The 18,619-nt window shown below is 66.2% G+C and overlaps 3 protein-coding genes across 3 annotated transcripts; 1 reads left to right on the plus strand and 2 right to left on the minus strand.

Moving 5' to 3' along the window:
- On the plus strand, window positions 1-3,746 carry CHLRE_12g494200v5 (uncharacterized protein). Its single transcript, XM_043067972.1, has 4 exons — window positions 1-85; window positions 261-486; window positions 854-955; window positions 1,252-3,746. The coding sequence occupies exons 1-4, from the start codon at window positions 62-64 to the stop codon at window positions 3,264-3,266; spliced, it is 2,367 nt and encodes a 788-aa protein (XP_042917938.1). The 5' UTR covers window positions 1-61; the 3' UTR covers window positions 3,267-3,746.
- A 6-nt stretch (window positions 3,747-3,752) lies between these two features.
- CHLRE_12g494150v5 (uncharacterized protein) lies at window positions 3,753-5,214 on the minus strand. Its single transcript, XM_043067971.1, has 2 exons — window positions 4,821-5,214; window positions 3,753-4,460 (listed from the first exon to the last, which is right to left on the minus strand). Exons 1-2 carry the CDS (start codon window positions 4,868-4,870, stop codon window positions 4,082-4,084), a joined length of 429 nt encoding a protein of 142 aa, XP_042917939.1. The 5' UTR covers window positions 4,871-5,214; the 3' UTR covers window positions 3,753-4,081.
- Window positions 5,215-5,559: 345 nt separating this feature from the next.
- On the minus strand, window positions 5,560-18,584 carry CHLRE_12g494100v5 (uncharacterized protein). Its single transcript, XM_043067970.1, has 23 exons — window positions 18,284-18,584; window positions 17,508-17,969; window positions 16,747-16,999; window positions 16,107-16,493; window positions 15,538-15,645; window positions 15,102-15,197; window positions 14,598-14,707; window positions 14,234-14,356; window positions 13,606-13,942; window positions 13,281-13,355; window positions 12,842-12,979; window positions 12,331-12,411; window positions 11,920-12,063; window positions 11,600-11,680; window positions 11,139-11,318; window positions 10,768-10,854; window positions 10,449-10,619; window positions 9,740-9,865; window positions 9,218-9,400; window positions 8,593-8,766; window positions 8,075-8,311; window positions 6,687-7,710; window positions 5,560-6,343 (listed from the first exon to the last, which is right to left on the minus strand). The coding sequence occupies exons 1-22, from the start codon at window positions 18,418-18,420 to the stop codon at window positions 7,435-7,437; spliced, it is 3,966 nt and encodes a 1,321-aa protein (XP_042917940.1). The 5' UTR covers window positions 18,421-18,584; the 3' UTR covers window positions 5,560-6,343; window positions 6,687-7,434.
- Window positions 18,585-18,619: the final 35 nt, after the last annotated feature.

Consider the following 18,619-nt stretch of genomic DNA (forward strand, 5'->3'; position numbering starts at 1 on the left):
CAACTTGGGCACAGCAGGCGGGATTGGGGTTGGATGGGAGGGTAAACCGGCAGCGTCAGAAATGCACGAAAGTTCTGCCCCAATGGTGACTTACCCGTCAAGCCAAGCATGTTCTTTCTCAGTACGCGATGCCGTTTCACACACACACGCACACGTGTACACACACACACACACACACACACACACACACACACACACACACACACACACACACACGCACACACACACACACACACACACGCCCCCCTCCCCCCCCCCAGGCCATCCGCGCCACCTCCCGCGACTACCTGGCCAAGCGCCGCACAGTGGCGGAGCGCCTGGCGCCGCGCCTGGCCCGCCCCGGCTACGCCGCGCCGCTGGAGCGGCTGCTGCGTCAGGCCACGGAGGGGCTGGCCTGGCAGGCGGACCACATCACGCCCGTGTACGCGGGAGGCGGGCTGTGCGACGTGGACAACATGCGCACGCTGTGCGTGGCGTGCCACGCGGGTGAGGCAGTGGGGGGGCGAGGTGGGGTTGGTGGTGAGGTGGGGGTGGGGTGGGGGTGAGGTGGGGATGTGGTGGAACCGGCGAGCTGTGTAAAAGGTGGGTGGGTGGCTGTGTGGGCCGCACGGCGCATAAGGGGGCGAGCGGATGCTATGAATGGGCAGGCAAGCGGGAACAGATGGCTGGGTCGGCTGCTGGCACCAAGACCGCGCACCGACAGCAGGAGACTGCCCCTGTGGCTCACGTGCGCGTGTGCATGTGTGCATGTGTGTGCGTATGTGTGTGCGTGTGTGTGTGTGTGTGCGCGTGTGCGTGTGTGTGTGTGTGCGTGTGTGTGTGTGTATGTCCGGCACCGGCGGCATACATGCAGACGTGACCAAGGCGCAGTGCAAGGCGCGTGCGGCGGAGCGCATGCAGCGGCGGCTGGGCACACGCGACATACGCAGCTTCTGGACCACAGCAGGCACAGCAGGTGGGTGCGCGCGCGTGTGTGGGTGTGGGTGGGTGGGTGTGGGTGTGGGTTTGGGTGTGGTAAGGTGTGGGTGTGTGGGTGTGCGCGCGTGTGTGGGCGGCGCGGGTGGCTCTGCCGCGGCGCTGCATGGGCCATACATGCCGTGTGCACCTACCTGCGCAGCTCGCATGCCCTGATGCTGCTGCTGTGTATATGCCACACACGCTTGCACGCGCGGCCCGGGCCCTCCATTCACGTGCGTGCTGAACACGCACACGCACACGCACACACACACCCACACACACACACGCACGCAGGTGGGGCCGCTGCTGCGCCCGCCCACCAGCGCCGCCGCGCCGCGGGCAGCCGCCAGCCCGTGTACCTGGACACCACTGATGACGACACAGACGCCGCCGCCTCCCAGCCCGCCACCCAGCCCAACTCCCAGTCGCCACCGGCGCCCTCGCTGCCGCCGGCACAGCAGCAGCAGCAGCAGCAGCGGCAGCAGCAGCAGCAGCAGCAGCTGCCTGCTGCTTCGAAGGGCTCAGCCGCAGGCAGCGGAAAGGTGAGGGGCGGGGCTGCAGCAGGCACAGCGGCACCGGCAGCCGCCGGGACCAAGGCCGGGAGCAAAGCTGGGTGCAAAGCCGCACCCGGATCCGCTACTGCTGGCGGTGGCGGCGGCGGCGGCGGCGGAGGTGGCGGAAGTAACGCCGCGAAGCGCAAGGCTGCCGAGGCCTCGGCGCCCGCGGCAGCAGTCGCCAACAAGCGGCAACGCGGCAGGCCGCCGGTGGCGCCGCGGGCGGTGACGTTCATCGATGACGACGACGAGGATGACAACGTGTGGGAGTTCCAGATCCTGGACGAAACCGAGAAGCAGGAGCAGGAGCAGGGGCAGCAGCGGCAGGAGCAGGCGCAGGGCCGCGGGCCTGCGGACGCTAGGCAGGGGCAGCAGGCGGGCGCTGGCTCCGAAGGTTTGGTCGCGGCGTCAGCCCACCAGCCACATCCGCGCGACCAGGCGCTCGCACCAGCTCCGCCGCAGTCGCTCGCTGGGGGCCGCCGCCGCCGCACCCCGCATGCGGCTGATGAGGACCACCCGCGGGCTGCTGCAGCGGGGCTCCGTGCCGGTTCAGAGCCGCACCCGCACCTCGACCCGCACCCGGAGCCGCACCCGCACCCGCACCCGCACCCCGACCCCGACCCCGACCCGCACCCGGGCGCGCCCTCGCTATGGCAGCTGCTGGCGGATGTGGTGGACCTGGCGGGAGACAGCGAGGAAGGCGAGGAGCAGGAGGAAGAGGGCGAGGACGGCGGAGGCGGTGGAGGCGGCGTTGCCGGTGGCGCCAGTGGCGCCGATGGCGGGGATGGCCAAGCAGCCGAGGGCGTTGCCGGCAGCGCTGGGGCCGAGCAGCTGGGTGCGGGGGGCGGCGGCGGTGAGGCCGGCGGCCTTCGCGGTTGCGGCTGCGGCGGTGGCGACTCGGATGGCCCAGAGGTGTTGGCGCTGGAGCCGCGCCGCCCAGCAGCAGCAGCAGCAGCCGTCAGCGTCAGTGCGGCGCCGCCGGTGATGTCCGGAGCGGGTGGTGCGGGCGGCGGCGGTGCGGATGCAAGGAGTCAGCAGGCAGAGGTGCGCTCTCCGGCAGCAGCAGCACTGGCGGAGGCAGCAGGGCTGGGTGCAGCTGATGAGCGCGGTACAGGCGCTGGGGTATGGAGAGACGGTGAGGAGCAGGAGAAGGAGGAGGAGCCGAGTGCGGGACCCGCCCAGCCGTCGCAGCGGCAGCAGCTGTCTCCGGGTCGGTCCTGGGCGGGCCGGCTGCGAGACCGCGTGCAGGAGGGCCGGGTTGGAGCGGGGGGTGGTGGCGGCAGCCCCGGAGGAGCCGGCGCGAGGCAGGCCGCTGCGGCCTGCGCCACCGCTGGCGCTGGAGGCCAGCAGCAGTCGGTGGGAGCGCAGCAGGGGGAGGAGCAGCCCGCAGGCGAGAGCGCCAGCGGCTTGGGTGGAGGGTGCGGCGCGTGTGCGCTGCCGGCTGCAGCACCACCAGCGCGGGCGGCTCAGCAGCAGCAGGCGACGGGGTCACAGGCGGTGCAGAGGCCGTGGCCGCGGCCGCGAGGTGAGCATGAGCGGGAGGGAGTGCTGGGGAGCAAGCCAGAGTCGTGCGGGCAGGAGGCGTGCGGGCAGGAGCCGCCACTCCGCCATTTGGAGGTCGCAGCATATGCTGATGCTGTTGCTGTTGCTGCAGAGGTGGCGGCAGCGGCGCCTGCAACCGCCGCCGCAGCTGCCCGAGCGGTGCCGGAACGGCGCAGTCGCTTGGCGCTTCGGAGCAAAAGACTCCCTAGCTAGGTCCAGATATTGACACGGTATTGTCGTAATTTCATTGTACCGGGACGGCGGCACGCCGTGACGTTCTGCAGAATGACTATTTTGTTCTTACAGTGCCGCACGCGTGCCGCGTGTCAGATACAACAAGAAAGGGGACCACGCATCCGGACTCTGTTTGCAATGCAACGCTGTGTTTGTGTGCTGCGCGTACGTATGCATGGTTGGTAGTGTTTGCAGCAGCGCACAGGGACCGCGAGATGAGGTGGGTTGGGTGTATGAGGTCATGGGGTTGGAGGCTGAAATACCGAATGCGCGGAAGGACTGCGTGCGGGCTTAGGACACGCGCGCGCGGCACGCAAGTATGGGCAGCGCTGCTGATGGTTGACTGATGTGCCCAGCTGTGGAACCAAGTAAGTAAATGGTGCGGCCCCTGTTCGCGCCAGGTCCCCAGGCAAGGGAGGCAGGCCATTGCGTAAGGCGCCCAGCAGAAGAAGCACACGCACCAATACCGTATTGATGTTACAAGCAGCAAGGGCCGTGGCCCGTGTGCGCAAGCATTCTTCCACTCCATGTTGCATGGTGGAGTCATCTCCTTACTGAATGTCCTGGCATTATAGTGTCCTGCATCTTATCACGTGTCCGCAGCTCAAGTCTAAACCTCAAACTTTCAAACTGACAAAACCAAACCAAAACAAATGCAAACACAAAACCGCAATATGTGCGCATGAAGCGCTATGTACATGCAAATGGATGCGATGGGATAGGTGAAGGGGTGTGCACATGCGCATATCCGCGCATGCCACTACTGTATCTTTACCGCCAAGCACAAGCTACCTTCACCACTGAACGCCACGACCAATGCTGCTGCCGTGTGCGTACAGCGGACTCCAGGACCAGTCGACCTGACGCGGTGGCGGCGGTGCGAGCGGGGCCGCCGCCACGGGAAAGGGCTGCAGGGGCGGCTGGGGGTGCAGGCGGAAACCATAGCTACCAAGAGCCGCCGCCAGCAGGCACGGGGCCGGGTCAAACGCGCCGAAGGGGTCGTAAAGCCCTTGACGAGACGCCGGCACGACGGGCGCTGCGGGCTTGGGGTTGAAGTCGATGGTCTCGGGAAGCTTGGGTGTCGCGTAGGGGCTGGGTGAGCCCACAACGGGGCTGAAGGCGCGGGAGGTGCGCGAGCTCCCGCCGGCGAAGGCGGTGTCGCGCTGCGGCCACCTGTGGCAGCAAGAACGTGAAGTAAGGGGGAGTTGCGGTCAGCGACAGGCCCATCGCAGCGATGACTTTTGCATGTCTCATGGCCACGCCAATCTTATGGTACGCCGATTCTCGCCCGACAAGGCTGCCTAGGAGCGAGCAAGATGCTGACAGGAGCGTGCAACCAAAGGGTGGTTGCGGTCAAACTCATCCCCTGCCTCTGGGGCCGCCTATTTCAGCATCTAGACGTCACGAATGGCCCCAGACGAGCGACCAAACCCCCGATTACGAAGCGCGACACAGGTCGCCGGTCCATCGCGAATGACGACACCCGTCGCCGCGTCGGCCCCTGCTTTGGCCCTGCCCCGCGTTCGCACTCACCAGTCAATGCGCGCGTCACCGGTCATGTTGAGGGAAGAAGGAACAGCCATCGTGATTGTAGAGAGCGAGTAAAAGTTTCAAGGGGTCTTTTGATATAAGCGAGAACGCGCTAATGAAGCTTGTATGTTTGAAAAAGGGCTGTAGGCTATTTATAACACGAGCAAGAACGACCAGAACGGGCCTTTGTATGGGAAGTTCGCCAGGAAGGGTACGGCGAGTGCAAACTGTCACTGACTCGTGCCCGTAGCGCGCGTTACTGACCGCGCGAAAACCCGCAAGACCCGCTGCGCGGCTTGCCCGAAGGCATTGCTCTTATCATATGCAATAGCCAGTGGCGCCCCGGGCGAGTTGGATCGGGCCGGGTGCCGAGTTCCCAAGGAAGAGTAAATGTAGCATTTGAATGGTGGGCGCCAGCGGTTTGCCTTGTCAGCTTCGCACAAGCGCGGGCGTGCCGCTTGCACTGCTATCGATGGATGGCCCGATGGATGGCCCGATCATATCCCCGCCTGCACCCGGTTTGAGGCCAGGCCCATTTGCCCAAAACGGCCAGACATCCGCGCCCACTCCGCAGGCCTACGGCACTTGGCTGCCAACGCCCTCCCCTTCCTCCCATCGCGATGCTCAAAAAGACCCTCAGGCGATACCCCCGCCTTGGACTAGGGAGAGGGTGCGGGGCCGCGGGGGGCTTCGCTTTACTTTTGTCCTTTGTGTCGACACTTCGGCGGAGTGCGTGCTGCGCAGCCCCAAAGCGTTACACCCGCATGAACACGGCGAGCTCAGCGCAATGGGTCCCATGGGTCCCATGCATTGTCATAGCTGTAAGCTTTGTCTCCATCACTCTAGGGCAGGACACTGTCCAAGGCGACCAAGGCTGCCATATCGGCGGCCATGACCAAGTGCATCTGCGGCGTGTGCATAACCTGCAAGGGGCGGGCCCGTGTCCCGAAGTTCGGCGACTCCTCCGCCCAAGACCGGTGTTTATCAACACCACCCATCAACACCGGCCAAGAACCATGTAGTACAGAATCTACAGATGCAGCCACCGCATCCTTCCCTCTCACCGGCCATCCCTGAGCTCATCACGCACCTTCGGGTGCCACGTGCATCGTCTGACCCCATCAAGTCACACATACACGAGCACGAGCACGAGCAAGTACAACGCTTCAACATCCACTGCTGCCCCATCGCCTGTACCAGTTGTTGCCAGGCGTGTGCGTGGCCATGCAGTCACAGCGAAGGCTTGGCACGCGCCGGCATTGCACCTACCGCGCCGCCCGCCCGCCCGCACCAGCAGTCATGCCAGCAGTGGCCCCTGTCACAGTGTCAGCCGTAGTCAACCGCGGCAGCTTTATACTGAAAGCGCGCCTGATGGCGGAAGCTTCCCACGCACGATGCCGGGCGGTCGCCAGCCTCACCACCGGCCCACCGCCCGCCCAGCCTGCTGCCACTGCTGCGGCTGCAGGGCGCCCTTACTCAGTTGGCGGCGCGCGCATGGCGGCGGTGTGGCAACGTGCTGGCCAGGCCTGGCGCCAGCGGCGGGGGGGGGGGGACAGGAGGTCGAGGGGGCGTGCAGGCGGGGGGCATCAGTCGCGTGCATGCCGTGGACACGCAGCAGCCTAACAGCAGCAGCAGCAGGAGCACCATGCACTGGCTGCTGCTGCCCAGCACTGGACCGGGGAGTGATGCAGGTGTGGACGTGGCGAACACACACAGACTGGCATGATGCCACTGTTTAACAAGGTGTGCTTCCCAGCCTGTGCTGCTGCGACCGAGACTCCGCCGGACTATAGGGCTGAGGCACGAAGTGGCTACTGCCTGCTGGGCGCGGTGTGTTCATCGACACCATGTTGTGTGCAGGCAGAATACTGGGTGGTCCGGGTGAACACGTCGTGTCGGAATGCGTTTAAATGCCGGTCGACCGGAGTGTGTCCAGTTCCAATTTAGGACCGAGTGCTGGCGGCTGCATGGTTTGCAAACATGGATTTGCAATGTGCCAGTAACGCCCACACGTGTATTTGCAATGCGCCAGCAATGCCCATACGTGGAGCCACAGCCGGGGTCACTGGCAACGCTGGTCCTACCTCCACCGGGGCCCTGCAACCAGCACCCCTGGCCTGCATAGCACCTGGTCTGCTATCCACAAAAGCACGTGTGTCACCCCCATCTGCACATGCAGCGGTCTGCCTTGTCCAGCCAGCACCGGCCGAGCCCCCGCCAACACCGAACTGATTCAAATCGCATCCGCCACATCCGCCAGTCACATGCACATCATCCTACTAGATACAGCTAGCGCTCCTTCTGCTGCTGCTGCTGCCGCTGCAATGACAGGACAGGAACGGCCTTGCCGCTACGGCCCCACACAGCCGCCTACCGGGCACTCGGCCCCATGCGCCGCAACCCCATCGCGTCCCACTCGCTGCTGGACCCCACAACGTTACAGCCTGAGCCGCGGGCCCCATCCCCCTAGCAGGTACGCCACCTCAGGCCTCCGCCGTGACCCCAACCCCCGCGCTCCTGCACCTCCCATACCTCCCACCGCCGCCGCTCCTCCCCACCCAACAACAACTCCTCACCACCACCACCACCACCTCACCACCACACCACCACCACCGCCTCACAGCATCATGTCCAGCTCGTGCCGCGCGTACGTGTTGCCCACCGCCGGCGCGCCGTCCTCGCCCGCCTCCGCGCCCGCCGGCGGCTCCTCGTCTGACATGGCGGGGTAGCAGGCCACCAGCGCGTCCTGCGCCCCGATGTACAGGTTGTTGTACAGCTTCCAGTACACCTGCCGCACCTTGCGCGCGGGGTGCCACAGCCCCTGCAGCACGTAGGACAGCACCAGGCAGGGCCCCAGCGACACGCGGCAGCCGTCCACCGCGAAGCCCACCGCCTGGGAGGGGAGGGGGAGGAGGGAGGAGGGTTGCAAAGATGGTTGGGAAAAGCGGGACACACAGGATGCGCTGAAGACGGGCGAGGTTGCGATAATTCCGCGCCCGAGTAGACCAAGACAAGAACCTAGGGGACTGAAGGAGGGCAGGGGTGTGCAGCAGAACCTGTGCCCGCACGGTCGCGTGGTGCGCAGGATCGTGGCATGATAGTGCTGCCTTCCCGCCCAACTCGGAACCTATATGTCGCCTCCCTTCCCCTTTCCGCTCCCCTCCCTCTCCCCCAGCTCCCCTCCCTCCCTCCCAGCTCCCTCCCAGCTCCCTCCCAGCTCCCCTCCCAGCTCCCCTGCCAGCTCCCCTGCCCCTCACCTGCACCACGTGCGGCGACACCTCGAAGATGTTGGGCCACACGTAGTTGAGCAGGTGCGTCAGCGCGCCCTCGCAGCCCAGCCCCGCCACGCCCAGCGCCATGTGCCCCACCACCGAGGCGGCGGTCTGGCGGTGCACCAGGTCGCGGTCCATCAGCGCGTCCTCCAGCAGCGGCGTCACGGCGTGGATGTAGTCCTTGCCCATCTCGCCAATGTACTCAAACATGAACGACAGAGCCTGTGGGGTGTGGGGGGCGTGTGTGTGTGTGTGTGTGTGTGTGTGTGTGTGTGTGTTTTGGGGGGTTACACTAAGGGGGGTTACCTGCATTAAGTTTACGAAGTGAAGTCGTACCCGGGGGGGGGGGCGTGCGTGAGGTGCAAGGGTGATGGGAGGGAGTGAGCGAGCGGCACGCCACGCCACGTCTGCACTGCAACTCAGCCAGCCTTTGGTCGCGGCCTCCTCTCGCCCGCCCCTCCCGGGTCCCTCCCCGCCTTCCTCCTCCTCCTCCTCCCCCTCGCCTTGAGCACTCCGTTCTGCACGTTGAGCTCGGGCGTGCGGTACTCGTTCATGAGCGCGGGCAGCACGGTGAAGGGCTGGCAGGACTCGGCCACGATGGCGATGGCCACGGTGGTGCACACGCGGTTCTGGCGCTCCTGCACCTTGAGGTTGTTCAGCAGCGTCACCAGCACGTCCTGGGGGTGGTGGGTGGTGGGAGGGGCAGGGGCAGGCGGAGGTGGAGGGGGATGAGGTTGGGGTTGGTGCAGGTGTAATGGTCAGGGGATGGCGGCGCGCCATTGCACGCGGCGGCTGCGCTGCCCGGCCCGAGGTCAGCTGCAACACCCACAGCACGTCCCCAGCACCGCCACACCCTGAGGCCCACCGGGCCCACACAGACACAGACACACACACACACACACACACACACACACACACACACACACACACACACACATACGCACCCGTGCACACGCATACGCTCGCATGTTGCACACCCGGTATCAACCCTCTCCCTGTGTGCTCATCTAACACACGCACACACACACACACACACACACACACACACACACACACACACACACACACACACACACACACACACACACACACACACACACACACACGCGCGCGCACGCCCACACGCACCTGCGGGCCGATGGCCTTGGCGATGTAGCCGAACGTGTTGACGGTGGCTCGGCGGATGGCCTTCTTGTGTGCCTTGAGCATGTCCAGCAGCTCGAAGCAGATGCGCATCCACTCGCGCGCCGGCACGTACTCGTGGCCGCGGTCGGCGATGCGACCCACCAGGTCGATCACGTTCTCCTGCACCTGTGGGCGGCGAGGGGGGGAGGGGGGGGAGGAGGGGGGGGGGAGGAGGGCGGGTTCATGCACATGGTTAGACAAGACAAGGATTCATCAAGACGCGGATTATGCCCAGTCCCAAGGACATGCGTCCCGACTGTCAAGGAATTATGGCAGAGATGAGTGCTGAAGCGGGAGGGAGCCACAAGCGAGCCCGGCCAAGAGGTGGCGGGGTGATGCTGGCGAACAAACCCCCTCGACCGCCCGCCCCTCCCCAGGCTGCCTCCACAAGCCCCGCCGCCCATGTCCCCCGCCCCCCCTGTCCCGCGCCTCCCTACCCCCGTTCCTCCTGCCCTGCCGCCGCACCTTCTCGTGCCTGTTCTTGAGGATGGGCGTGAGGCGCGGCAGCAGCTCCTTGATGGGCGGCGTCATGCGCGTCATGCCGATCACGTTCACAATGGCCTTGAGCGCACCCAGGATGGAGCCCAGCACCTGGCAGGGTAGAGGGGAGGGGAGGGGGAGGGTAACATTCATGAGTATTTAAGAAGGGGGGAGAGGGGGGAGAGGGGGGGGAGAGGGGGGCATGTGGGGTTAGGAGATGAGGGGGAGCAGAGCGAGTGGGGGCAGCGGCAGCTGGGCAGAGCGGACACGGCAGGCCACCAGTGTCCTGAGCGGTGCCAACTAGAAGCCTCCCTCAACAGCCTCCTTAAGCATCTTGCCCTCTGGCTGCCTGCTCCCTTTCTCCCTTCCCCTGGCACCGCTTCACTTGATCCTCCTGGCCCCCTTCCCCAAGCGCCCCCTCCCTGCCCCCTGCCCCCCACACTTCCCGCCCGCTTGTTTCATCTCTGGGAATGGCGAGGGACATTCTCGGACCCCCCGCCACCGCACACACACACACACACACGCCCCCACCCACAACACACACGCCTCCTCACACGCCCGGCCCCCCGCCCCGCTCCTCCTCGCCCTTTTGAGGCCCCTCTCCTCCTCGCCCACAACAACACAGAGGCGTTCCATGCGGTCCGGGCTGGCATCTCCACACGCCCCCACCCCAACCCCCCGCCCCCGCCCTCACCTCGGGGTACTCCTCTCCCAGGTACTCGTACAGCACCACGCCCAGGTGCCCCAGCAGCCCCTCCTCGTCGCACGCCTTCATGACCGGCGCGATGCGCGCAATGAGGTCCGCCGCCTGCTGCCGGATCTTGGCGCTCTTGTTGTTCAGGCGCCACTTGATGGTGCCGCAGATCTGTGCACACGTGTGCATGTGTGCGTGCGTGTGATTGTTGGCTAAGTTATAGCAGGCTACCAGGCAGCACACAATCAAAGTGCCCTCACACTGGAGCGCTGCCCCTTCCTCCCTTCCACTCCCCTCGCCCTCCCTCCCGCTCGCGCACCTGCGGCAGGTAGGGCCGCGCGCGCTTGCCCAGCCCGTTGACTGTGGTGCCGAAGCCGTTGAGCATCACCGGCGAGTCGTCCGCCACCTGGAGCGGGGGGGGGGACGGGCGGCACAGGGGGGAGGCAGGGTGTGCGGGCGGGATAAGGACGGATGCAAGGAAACCGGGTGTGCCACCGGTGTCCTTACGTCCTTACGTCAGCGGCGCGGCTGCGCGGCATCAGGCCAAGCACACACCCAAGCACCACACCCATTCCCATCGCACGCCCACCCATCACGCCCCTTTCTTCCCCACCTCCTGACTCCCCACCTCACATCCCCGCCCCTCCCCCTCCCTCCCTCCCCGCCCCCTCCCGGCCCCTCCTCCCCCACCTGCTCCTGGAAGGCGTACAGGATGCCGTCGATGAGCAGCTCCTCCAGGCGCGCGTCCACGTCAGCGGCGCCCAGCTCGGTGATGACCTTGTCGATGGTCTCCATCACCATGCGGCGGTAGGGCTCGCTCTCGTCCTTCAGGTCCTCCACCACACGCGACACGATGTCGGAGCAGCCCACCTGGGGGTGCGTGTGTGTGTGTGTGGGGGGGGGGGGTTGGATGTGGGGAGTTACATTCATGATTACTTAAGACGCGAAGGCGTAGCCAAGAAAAGTGGGAGAGGAGGGAAGGGAGGCGGGCAGTGAGGAGGATACGGTAGTAGCGGAAGAGCACCGGGGCTTAGAGAGCCCTGGCTTGTGGTTTAACCGCTCACGTCTTGCTTGGGCAGCTACCCCCAGCCCTCCAGCCCCCCAGCCCTCCAACCCTCACCCCACCACGCCCCCCCCCCCACCCCACCCACCTTGTTTGCCAGCGCCACGGTGGTCTCCACCAGCGCCTTGTAGTTGCGCCGGTCCAGCGCCATGCGCCGGTTCCAGAACGCCTGGGGCAGGGCGGGCGAGAGCGACAGCGAGCGAGAGCGGGTGTGCCAGTGTCAGTGCCGGAAGACAGAAAAAGTGTGCGTGCGTATGCGCGCGCCCGGGGGTAGAGGGGAGGCTCACCGCTCCGCTCCTCCGTCCTTTCAAAGTCCTCCTCACGCCGCAACAACTCTACCCCGCGGCCCCCGCTGCCCCTTCCAGCAGTCTCCTCTCAATCCCACACTCCCACACTCCCCCCACACACCTTGAAGAAGTCGGGCAGGATCTCCGCCCGGATGTAGTCGGGCTCCACGCCCTCGGTGCCCACGCACTGCTTCACCACCTTGAGCACGATCTTCTTCATCTCCTCGTCGGGCGTGGCGAACTCGCGCCGCAGCACCACCATCACCTGAAGGGGAGAGAGAGGGGAGAGGGGGGAGAGAGGGGAGAGGGGGGATTACATTGATGGTTAGTTAGGGAAGTGGTAGGCGGTAGACCAGGGGTAACAGTCATGAGTCAGTAAGAAGAAGCGGAGTTGGAAAGTGAATACCGGAGAGATAGAGTGCTGTGTTGATTGAGAGTGGGCAGATTTGGGTGGGTGTGATTTACGTGCAAGGGCACCCTGCCAGCACATTCCAACGGCCCCCGCCACCACCCCCAACAACAGCTACCCCACCTCTCGTGTGTAGTAGAAGGCGTGCTCGGCGTCCATGAGCGGGATGATGTGGCCGATGGCCTTGAGGAAGGCCGCCAGTACCTGGGGGGCAGGCGGGAGGGGGGCAGGTGGGGGATTGCATTCATGGTTAATTAAAAAGTGAAGGCGTAGGCAGGTACAGTAACATAGTAGACGCGTTGTGGGGGAGGGGGGCAGTGAGGCAGAGGTGGGGATGAGGAGATGAGATGTGGGTCATGGGGTGGTGAGATGTGGACGAGGATGACAAGGTGGGCAGGGCGGCCGCGGCGGTGGGGGGAGGGCATCCACGCGAACGGTTTGTATTCAACATGTAAGCGCGGACGTCAAGAGGGGACGCGTGTTTCAACGTCTTCCCCAAAGCCCCCACCCCCACCCCATCCTTCAAACTCCCCGCCTCCCTAGCGCTCCGCCTGCCCCGCCTCCCTTCCCAGCTGCTCCCCATCCCCACCCCCCCTACCCCACTCCCCTCCCCTCCCCTCCCACACACGCGCACCTTGCCGCGCAGGGAGCGGATGCCGCGCCACAGCGGCTCCAGCACGTCGTCAAAGGACTCGATGCCGTAGGGCGTGGCCGCCTCCGCCAGCGCCGCCAGGCACAGCGCAGTGATGGTCTTGACCTTCTGGTTCTCGTCCTGTGGGGCCATGTGTGGGGTGTGGGTGGGTGTGGCGTGTGTCGAGGGGAGGCAGCAACGTGTGTATGCGTCGGTGTGAGTGTGTGTGTGGTTGCCGCGCAGCGCCGCCTACCGCCATTCGTATTCGACGCCCATCGCCCTCACCCACCCACACCCTCCCTGCCCCGCCCTCCTCGCATGCTCTCACCCACCGTGGTTTCACCCCCTCTTGAACCCCTCTCCCTCCCGACCCTCTGTCCCTCCGGCGCCCACTTCCTCCCAGCTCCCTCGCCCTCCCTCCCCCTCCCCTCCCCCCCCCCACCTTGAGTCCGTGCTTGACGATGTCCACCATGGAGCGCAGGTGCGGCAGCACGGCGCAGCCCATCAGGATGGCGATCTGGCGGGCAGGGGGTGGGTGAGAGGTTGGGATGAGGTGAGGGGTGAGAGGTGGGGGTGCGGGTGAGGCGGCGTGAGCAGGCGGCGGCTTAGCACGCACTCAGAATCACGGTCACATGCCACGGGTGCAAGCGCGCACCTGGTGAAGCTGTACCCCGAAACAAAGCCACCTAAAGCTATACCCCCACCCTACACACACACACACACACACACACACACACACACACACACACAAACACACACAACCCCACCTGCTGCACGATCTTGATGCCGGTGTGCCGCGCCTGCCAGCTCTTCTTGGACAGGCACACGGCCTTAAGGAAGGGCAGCAGCGCCGGGATGCCCAGCGCGCTGGCCACCACGCTGAAGGCGCGCGCGGTGGTGTTGCGCACGTACTCGTCGATGTTGTCAATGTCGGGGCGCATGGCCGCGATCATCTGCGCCAGGCCGGCGGCCTTGGACAGGTTGGCGATGATCTCGCGCCCCTCCACGCGCGCGTAGTAGTCCTCGTCGATCAGCAGCGGCTCAATGACCACCAGGATCTTGTGCACGTAGGGGCGCACCAGCTCGTCCAGCTTGTACAGGATCCTGTGTGTGTGTGTGTGTGTGGTGGGGGTTACATTCATGATTGTTTAAGAAGCGAAGGCGTGAGGGGAGGGGGTATGCATGCTTGCCTGGAGGCGCCCAGACCCGTTGTTTGCAGCCCGTCACCCTGCGCATCCGTGCCGTTTGCCTCGCTTCCCCTCCCCTCCTCCCCTCCCACGACCGCGTCTACCCCCGTACCGCAGCTATGTACCCACAAAACCGCCACATAAACCCCCTCCCTCACCGAACACCCCCCCTGTTTGGGCTGGTATTTACAACCCCCAAAACACACACCTGTCGATGACCTTGACCAGCAGGTGCCGCTCCTGGTCCTCCAGGGTGGGCTGCATCAGCAGCGGCAGGATGGCGTTGAACAGCGGGCCCGCGCCCAGCTCCCGCGACTTGTCCGTCAGCGTGCTGGGGGCAGCAGCAGCAGGAGGGGAAGGGGGTGAGGAGGAGGTGAGGGGGAGGAGAAGCAGGAATGGGTCAGGATACGGATTTATGGGGAACAAGAGACGGCGAGGGAGCGAGTGCGAGACGCGGCGCTCTCTCCTCAACGGTCTCGACCAGCGCGAACTCCCTCCCTAAAAACGGACAAACACACATGACCCGCTGCCGTACACGCAGCTTCACGGCGCCCTGCTCCCCCCGCGCTCACCGCAGCGCGCTCTTCCTCTGCGGCGGCGTGCCGTTCTTGACCTTGAGCAGCAGCTTCATGATCTTGCGCTCCTTGGCCTCCTCCGCGGACAGCTCCGCCTCGTCCACGTCCTGGGGGGTTACATTCATGATTAATTGGGGGTGGGGGGCAGGGAGGGGGAGGGGGAGGGGCAGGGAGGGGCAGGGAGGGGGGTTGGTGAGGCGTGAGGCGTGGTGTAGGGTGGTGTGTGCGGCTGCAGAGGACCCGAGGGCAGCTCCCGCCCGCCGCCAAGTCGGAGGCAGGTGTGTCCTGTCATATCCGAACACCCACAAACCCCCCGCTGCCCTCCGTCCCTCTGCCACGTGGCGCCACCCCGTGCCCGTGTGCATGTCCCCTTGGGCAACCGTGTCGTGATGCAACACACACACACACACACGCCCCCCGCCACTCTCACTCGTCACCCCCATCACACACACGCCGTTCTCGCACAGGTGCGCAACCCCACCCCACCCCAATCCTGCCCACCTGCAGCAGCTTGCTGAAGAACTGCATGTCCTCCGGCTTCATCTCCGGCAGCCCCTCGGGCGCAATGGGCAGGTCGGCCTTCAGCGCCGGGTTGTCCTGCGAGGGCGGGGCCGGGCGGGGGCGGGGCGGGGCGGGGCGGGGAGAGCGGGGGGAATGCGGGAGGGAGCAGGTCAGGGCCAGCGCGAGAGCGGCGTGAGCGGAACAGAGCGGGTGTGGGCCACGTGCGCGTGCTGAGCAATGCGGGTGCGGACGTGTTTGCCCGCCGCAACCACCTGGCGGCACAAACCCACACACTTGTCAATCCAATACCAATGTCCGTTCCTCTCTCACCCATCCCACGCCCCCTGACACCTCCCCCTCCTCCCCCTGCCTCCCTCCTCCCTCCCCCCCCTTGCCTCCCTCCTCCCTCCCCCCCCCCCCCGGCCTCCCCGCTCACCTCGGGCATGGCGTAGAGCGGCGTGCCGCCCACCAGGGGCGTGGGGGTGGCCATGAGTTTGCGCGCCGGGTCCACCACCGGCTTGTAGCCGGCGGGCGGAGCCAGGATCTGTGGAAGGGGCGAGGGGGGCGGCGGCGTGAGGGAAGGTGAGGTGAGAAACGAACGAGCAGATGGGTGCGGGCTGGTGAATACGTCAAGCGGGATGTGTGGGGCAGTGTGACAGTGCTCCCAGTGCTGTTTGGTTCCCCGTTGTTGTGCCCCAACCCCGTCCCCATCCCCATTCCCAACCTCGCGCCACTCATGCTGCGGATTGCTGCCGCGCGCCGCTTACGCCCACCCGCCCCGCCCCCAACGCTACACCTGCTTCACAATGCCCACACGCACACAGAGTGACGCTACCACCCCTCCCTGCATGCGCATTCCTTTTACACACGACCGCAGCTGCAAACGCCCCTCTCTCCATCAATACGCAATCTCCCTTGCCCACATTTTCACCCCCCCCGTTGGCAATGATTTATTCTGGAGTTGGAAATCAGTACCCCGCCCCCTCTCGCCGCACACACGCACACCTTGTAGCCGTCCTTCTCCCCCGGCAGCATGGCGTCGAGCTCCTCATCGCTCAGCGGCCGGTTGCGCTCCCACATCTCCCGCTGCAGCCGCATCTCCTGGTACTGCTCCGGAGTCAGCGGCACGTTGCCCGCGCCGCCGCCCGCGCCGCCGCCCATGCCCAGCGCCGACAGCGACGGCGTCTCCATGCCCAGCAGCGGCGTGGAGCCCAGGGCGCCCACGGCCGGCGTGGCGGCGGAGAAGAAGGAGGGGGTGACGCCGACGCCGACGGCGGGGGTGGCGCCGCCGCCCAGCGCGGGGGTCTGGTCCCAGCGCGAGCGCTTGGTGGTGCCGGCGCCGGCGCCCGCAGGCGTCTCGCCGCCCCAGCTGCCCGCGGGCGTCTCGCTTGGCTGGAGGGTGTGGGGGTTGGCGGGGAATGGGAATAAGAAAGGGGCTGGTGGCGTGTCGACATGAGAGGGGCACGCGAGGCAAGTGCAGGTGCCTCACAAGGGCGCAACAAAGGTCACGGTCCCGACCACATCTTCCGCAACCCCACCACACACGCACAGCAAAACGCTGTACGCAGATGCACGTGCACAGTTGCAAACACATCCGCCCAATCGCGGAACACGACAGCAACCCGCTCACAACCCCCACACCCACCCGCGCTGGCGTGGGGTCGTCCCAGCGGTTGCGGCGGCCGCCCGCCGCGCCCGCGCCGCCGCCTGGCTTGTCATCCCAGCGCCCAGCCGCCGGCGTGGCGTCCGCCGCCCCCACTCCCGGGGTTGCATCCCAGCGGTTGGCGCCCGGGGTGGCCTCCGTGAGGCCGGCGCCGGGCGTGGCGTCCCAGCGGTTGCCCAGCCCGGGGGTGGCCTCCACGCCGTCCGTGTCCCACTCCGAGCGGGCCTTCTTGGCGCTGCGGGGCGATGGGGACCAGGAAAGGGAGCGTTGCGAGGTTAGGGCAGTGGGGGCAAGGTAAGGGAGGGGAGGGAAGGGGTTGCAGGGATGCAGGAGGGCCGGGCTGGAGGTAGCTGACACGTGCATGGCAGGTGACACGTGCGGCTGTGACTGCGACCTTTGCGCCTGCATAGGCTAGTGGGGACGGAGGTTGTCAAATCCGCCGGCCCCCACTGCCGCCAACCCGCCTGCCCCCCGCCTGGCGCTGCAGGATCCTGGCGCATGCGCTGTGGCTGCCATGCGTCGTTGTGTCCGGGCGCGGCTGTGTCCGGGCGCGGCTGGCAACTGGTTTCAACTTCCGCGCCACCCTCCCGCCCCTGAACCCCGGACCCCAAACAGATACCCCGCCCCTCGCCCCTCCCCATCTACAAGTTGGCCTCCATTTGCCTGGGATTAATTTTATCCGCCTAAGTTTGGACGCACTGCCCATTCCCCTTCCCATTCCCACCCGATGCCCCAGCACTCACGGCTCGGACTGGTCCCAGCGGTTGCGCCGCTTGCCCGCGGCCGCCGCCGCCGCCGCATCGCCCGCCGACGCCGCCGGCGCTGGCATGGACGAGGTGGTGGTGGCCGACGGCGCGGCGGCCTTGCCCGCCGCCGCCGCGGCGGCCGCCGCCTCCGCCTCCTCCTTCTTCTTCTTCGCGATGTTGACCATGGTGTTGTCCAGCTCGCGCTGCAGCTGCTGCTCACGCATGATGTCGGCGTAGGTGCGCACGCGCGCGTCCGGCGTCTTGTCGCCCATGGCGAAGGCGTCATTGCGGTCGGGCGAGATGATGCGGTTCAGGCGGCGGCGGCGGTAGTCGTCCTCCCGCTCGTAGATGCTCTTGGGCTGCTCGAAGCCCAGCCCGCCCGGCCCGTCCTCCGCCGGCTCGTCGGGGATGGTGGAGCGAGCGGCGGCTGCGGCGGAACCCAAGCCGCGGTTGCGGCCGCTGCGTGAGAGGGAGGGGGGGGGCGAGCAGGTGATAGGGGGGTTGGTTGCGGCGGGCCAGGAGCAGGGATGTGGAGTGCAGCGAAACGGGCTGCATGTGTGGGAAAGGGGCAGAGCATGCAGAGGGAGCTCCGGCTACCCCGACATACCCCGCCCTAAGTGGACAGCAGCAACAGTGCATTCGTCAGGACCGCCGCATGGGTGCGCGGGGATGCTGCAAGCGACCCGTTCCGCCCGAGAAGGCGTGGGGGGCCCAGCAGGGACCAACGTCAGCCCCCGACAATGCCGCGCCCGACCCGGCCGCCCGGCACTTACCCGTAGTCCTGATCATCCTCCTCCTCTTCAACAAGCTCACTACGATATCCAGCGCGGTCGCCCCCGCCATATAGGTCCTGATCGTAGACGACGCCCGTCAAGGGCACGCCCTTGGCCCGCTGCTCGTCGTCAGCCATGGCTGCGGGCGCAGCGGCCCCCTATGTATTATTTAATGTGTCTCTAGGATGAAACACACGTTTATCCTGGTAGAGGCGAGGGTAATTCTGTGAAATGGGCAGATTGCTCTCGCTAGGTCGCGCCTCCCGCTTATGCGCCTGCACTAGCTGGGTAACAGTATTAGGTTTGACGGTCTGGGGGCGCTAGCAGCGCGGAATG

Source organism: Chlamydomonas reinhardtii, chromosome 12 (assembly GCF_000002595.2).
Source record: "Chlamydomonas reinhardtii strain CC-503 cw92 mt+ chromosome 12, whole genome shotgun sequence".
NCBI lineage: Eukaryota > Viridiplantae > Chlorophyta > Chlorophyceae > Chlamydomonadales > Chlamydomonadaceae > Chlamydomonas > Chlamydomonas reinhardtii.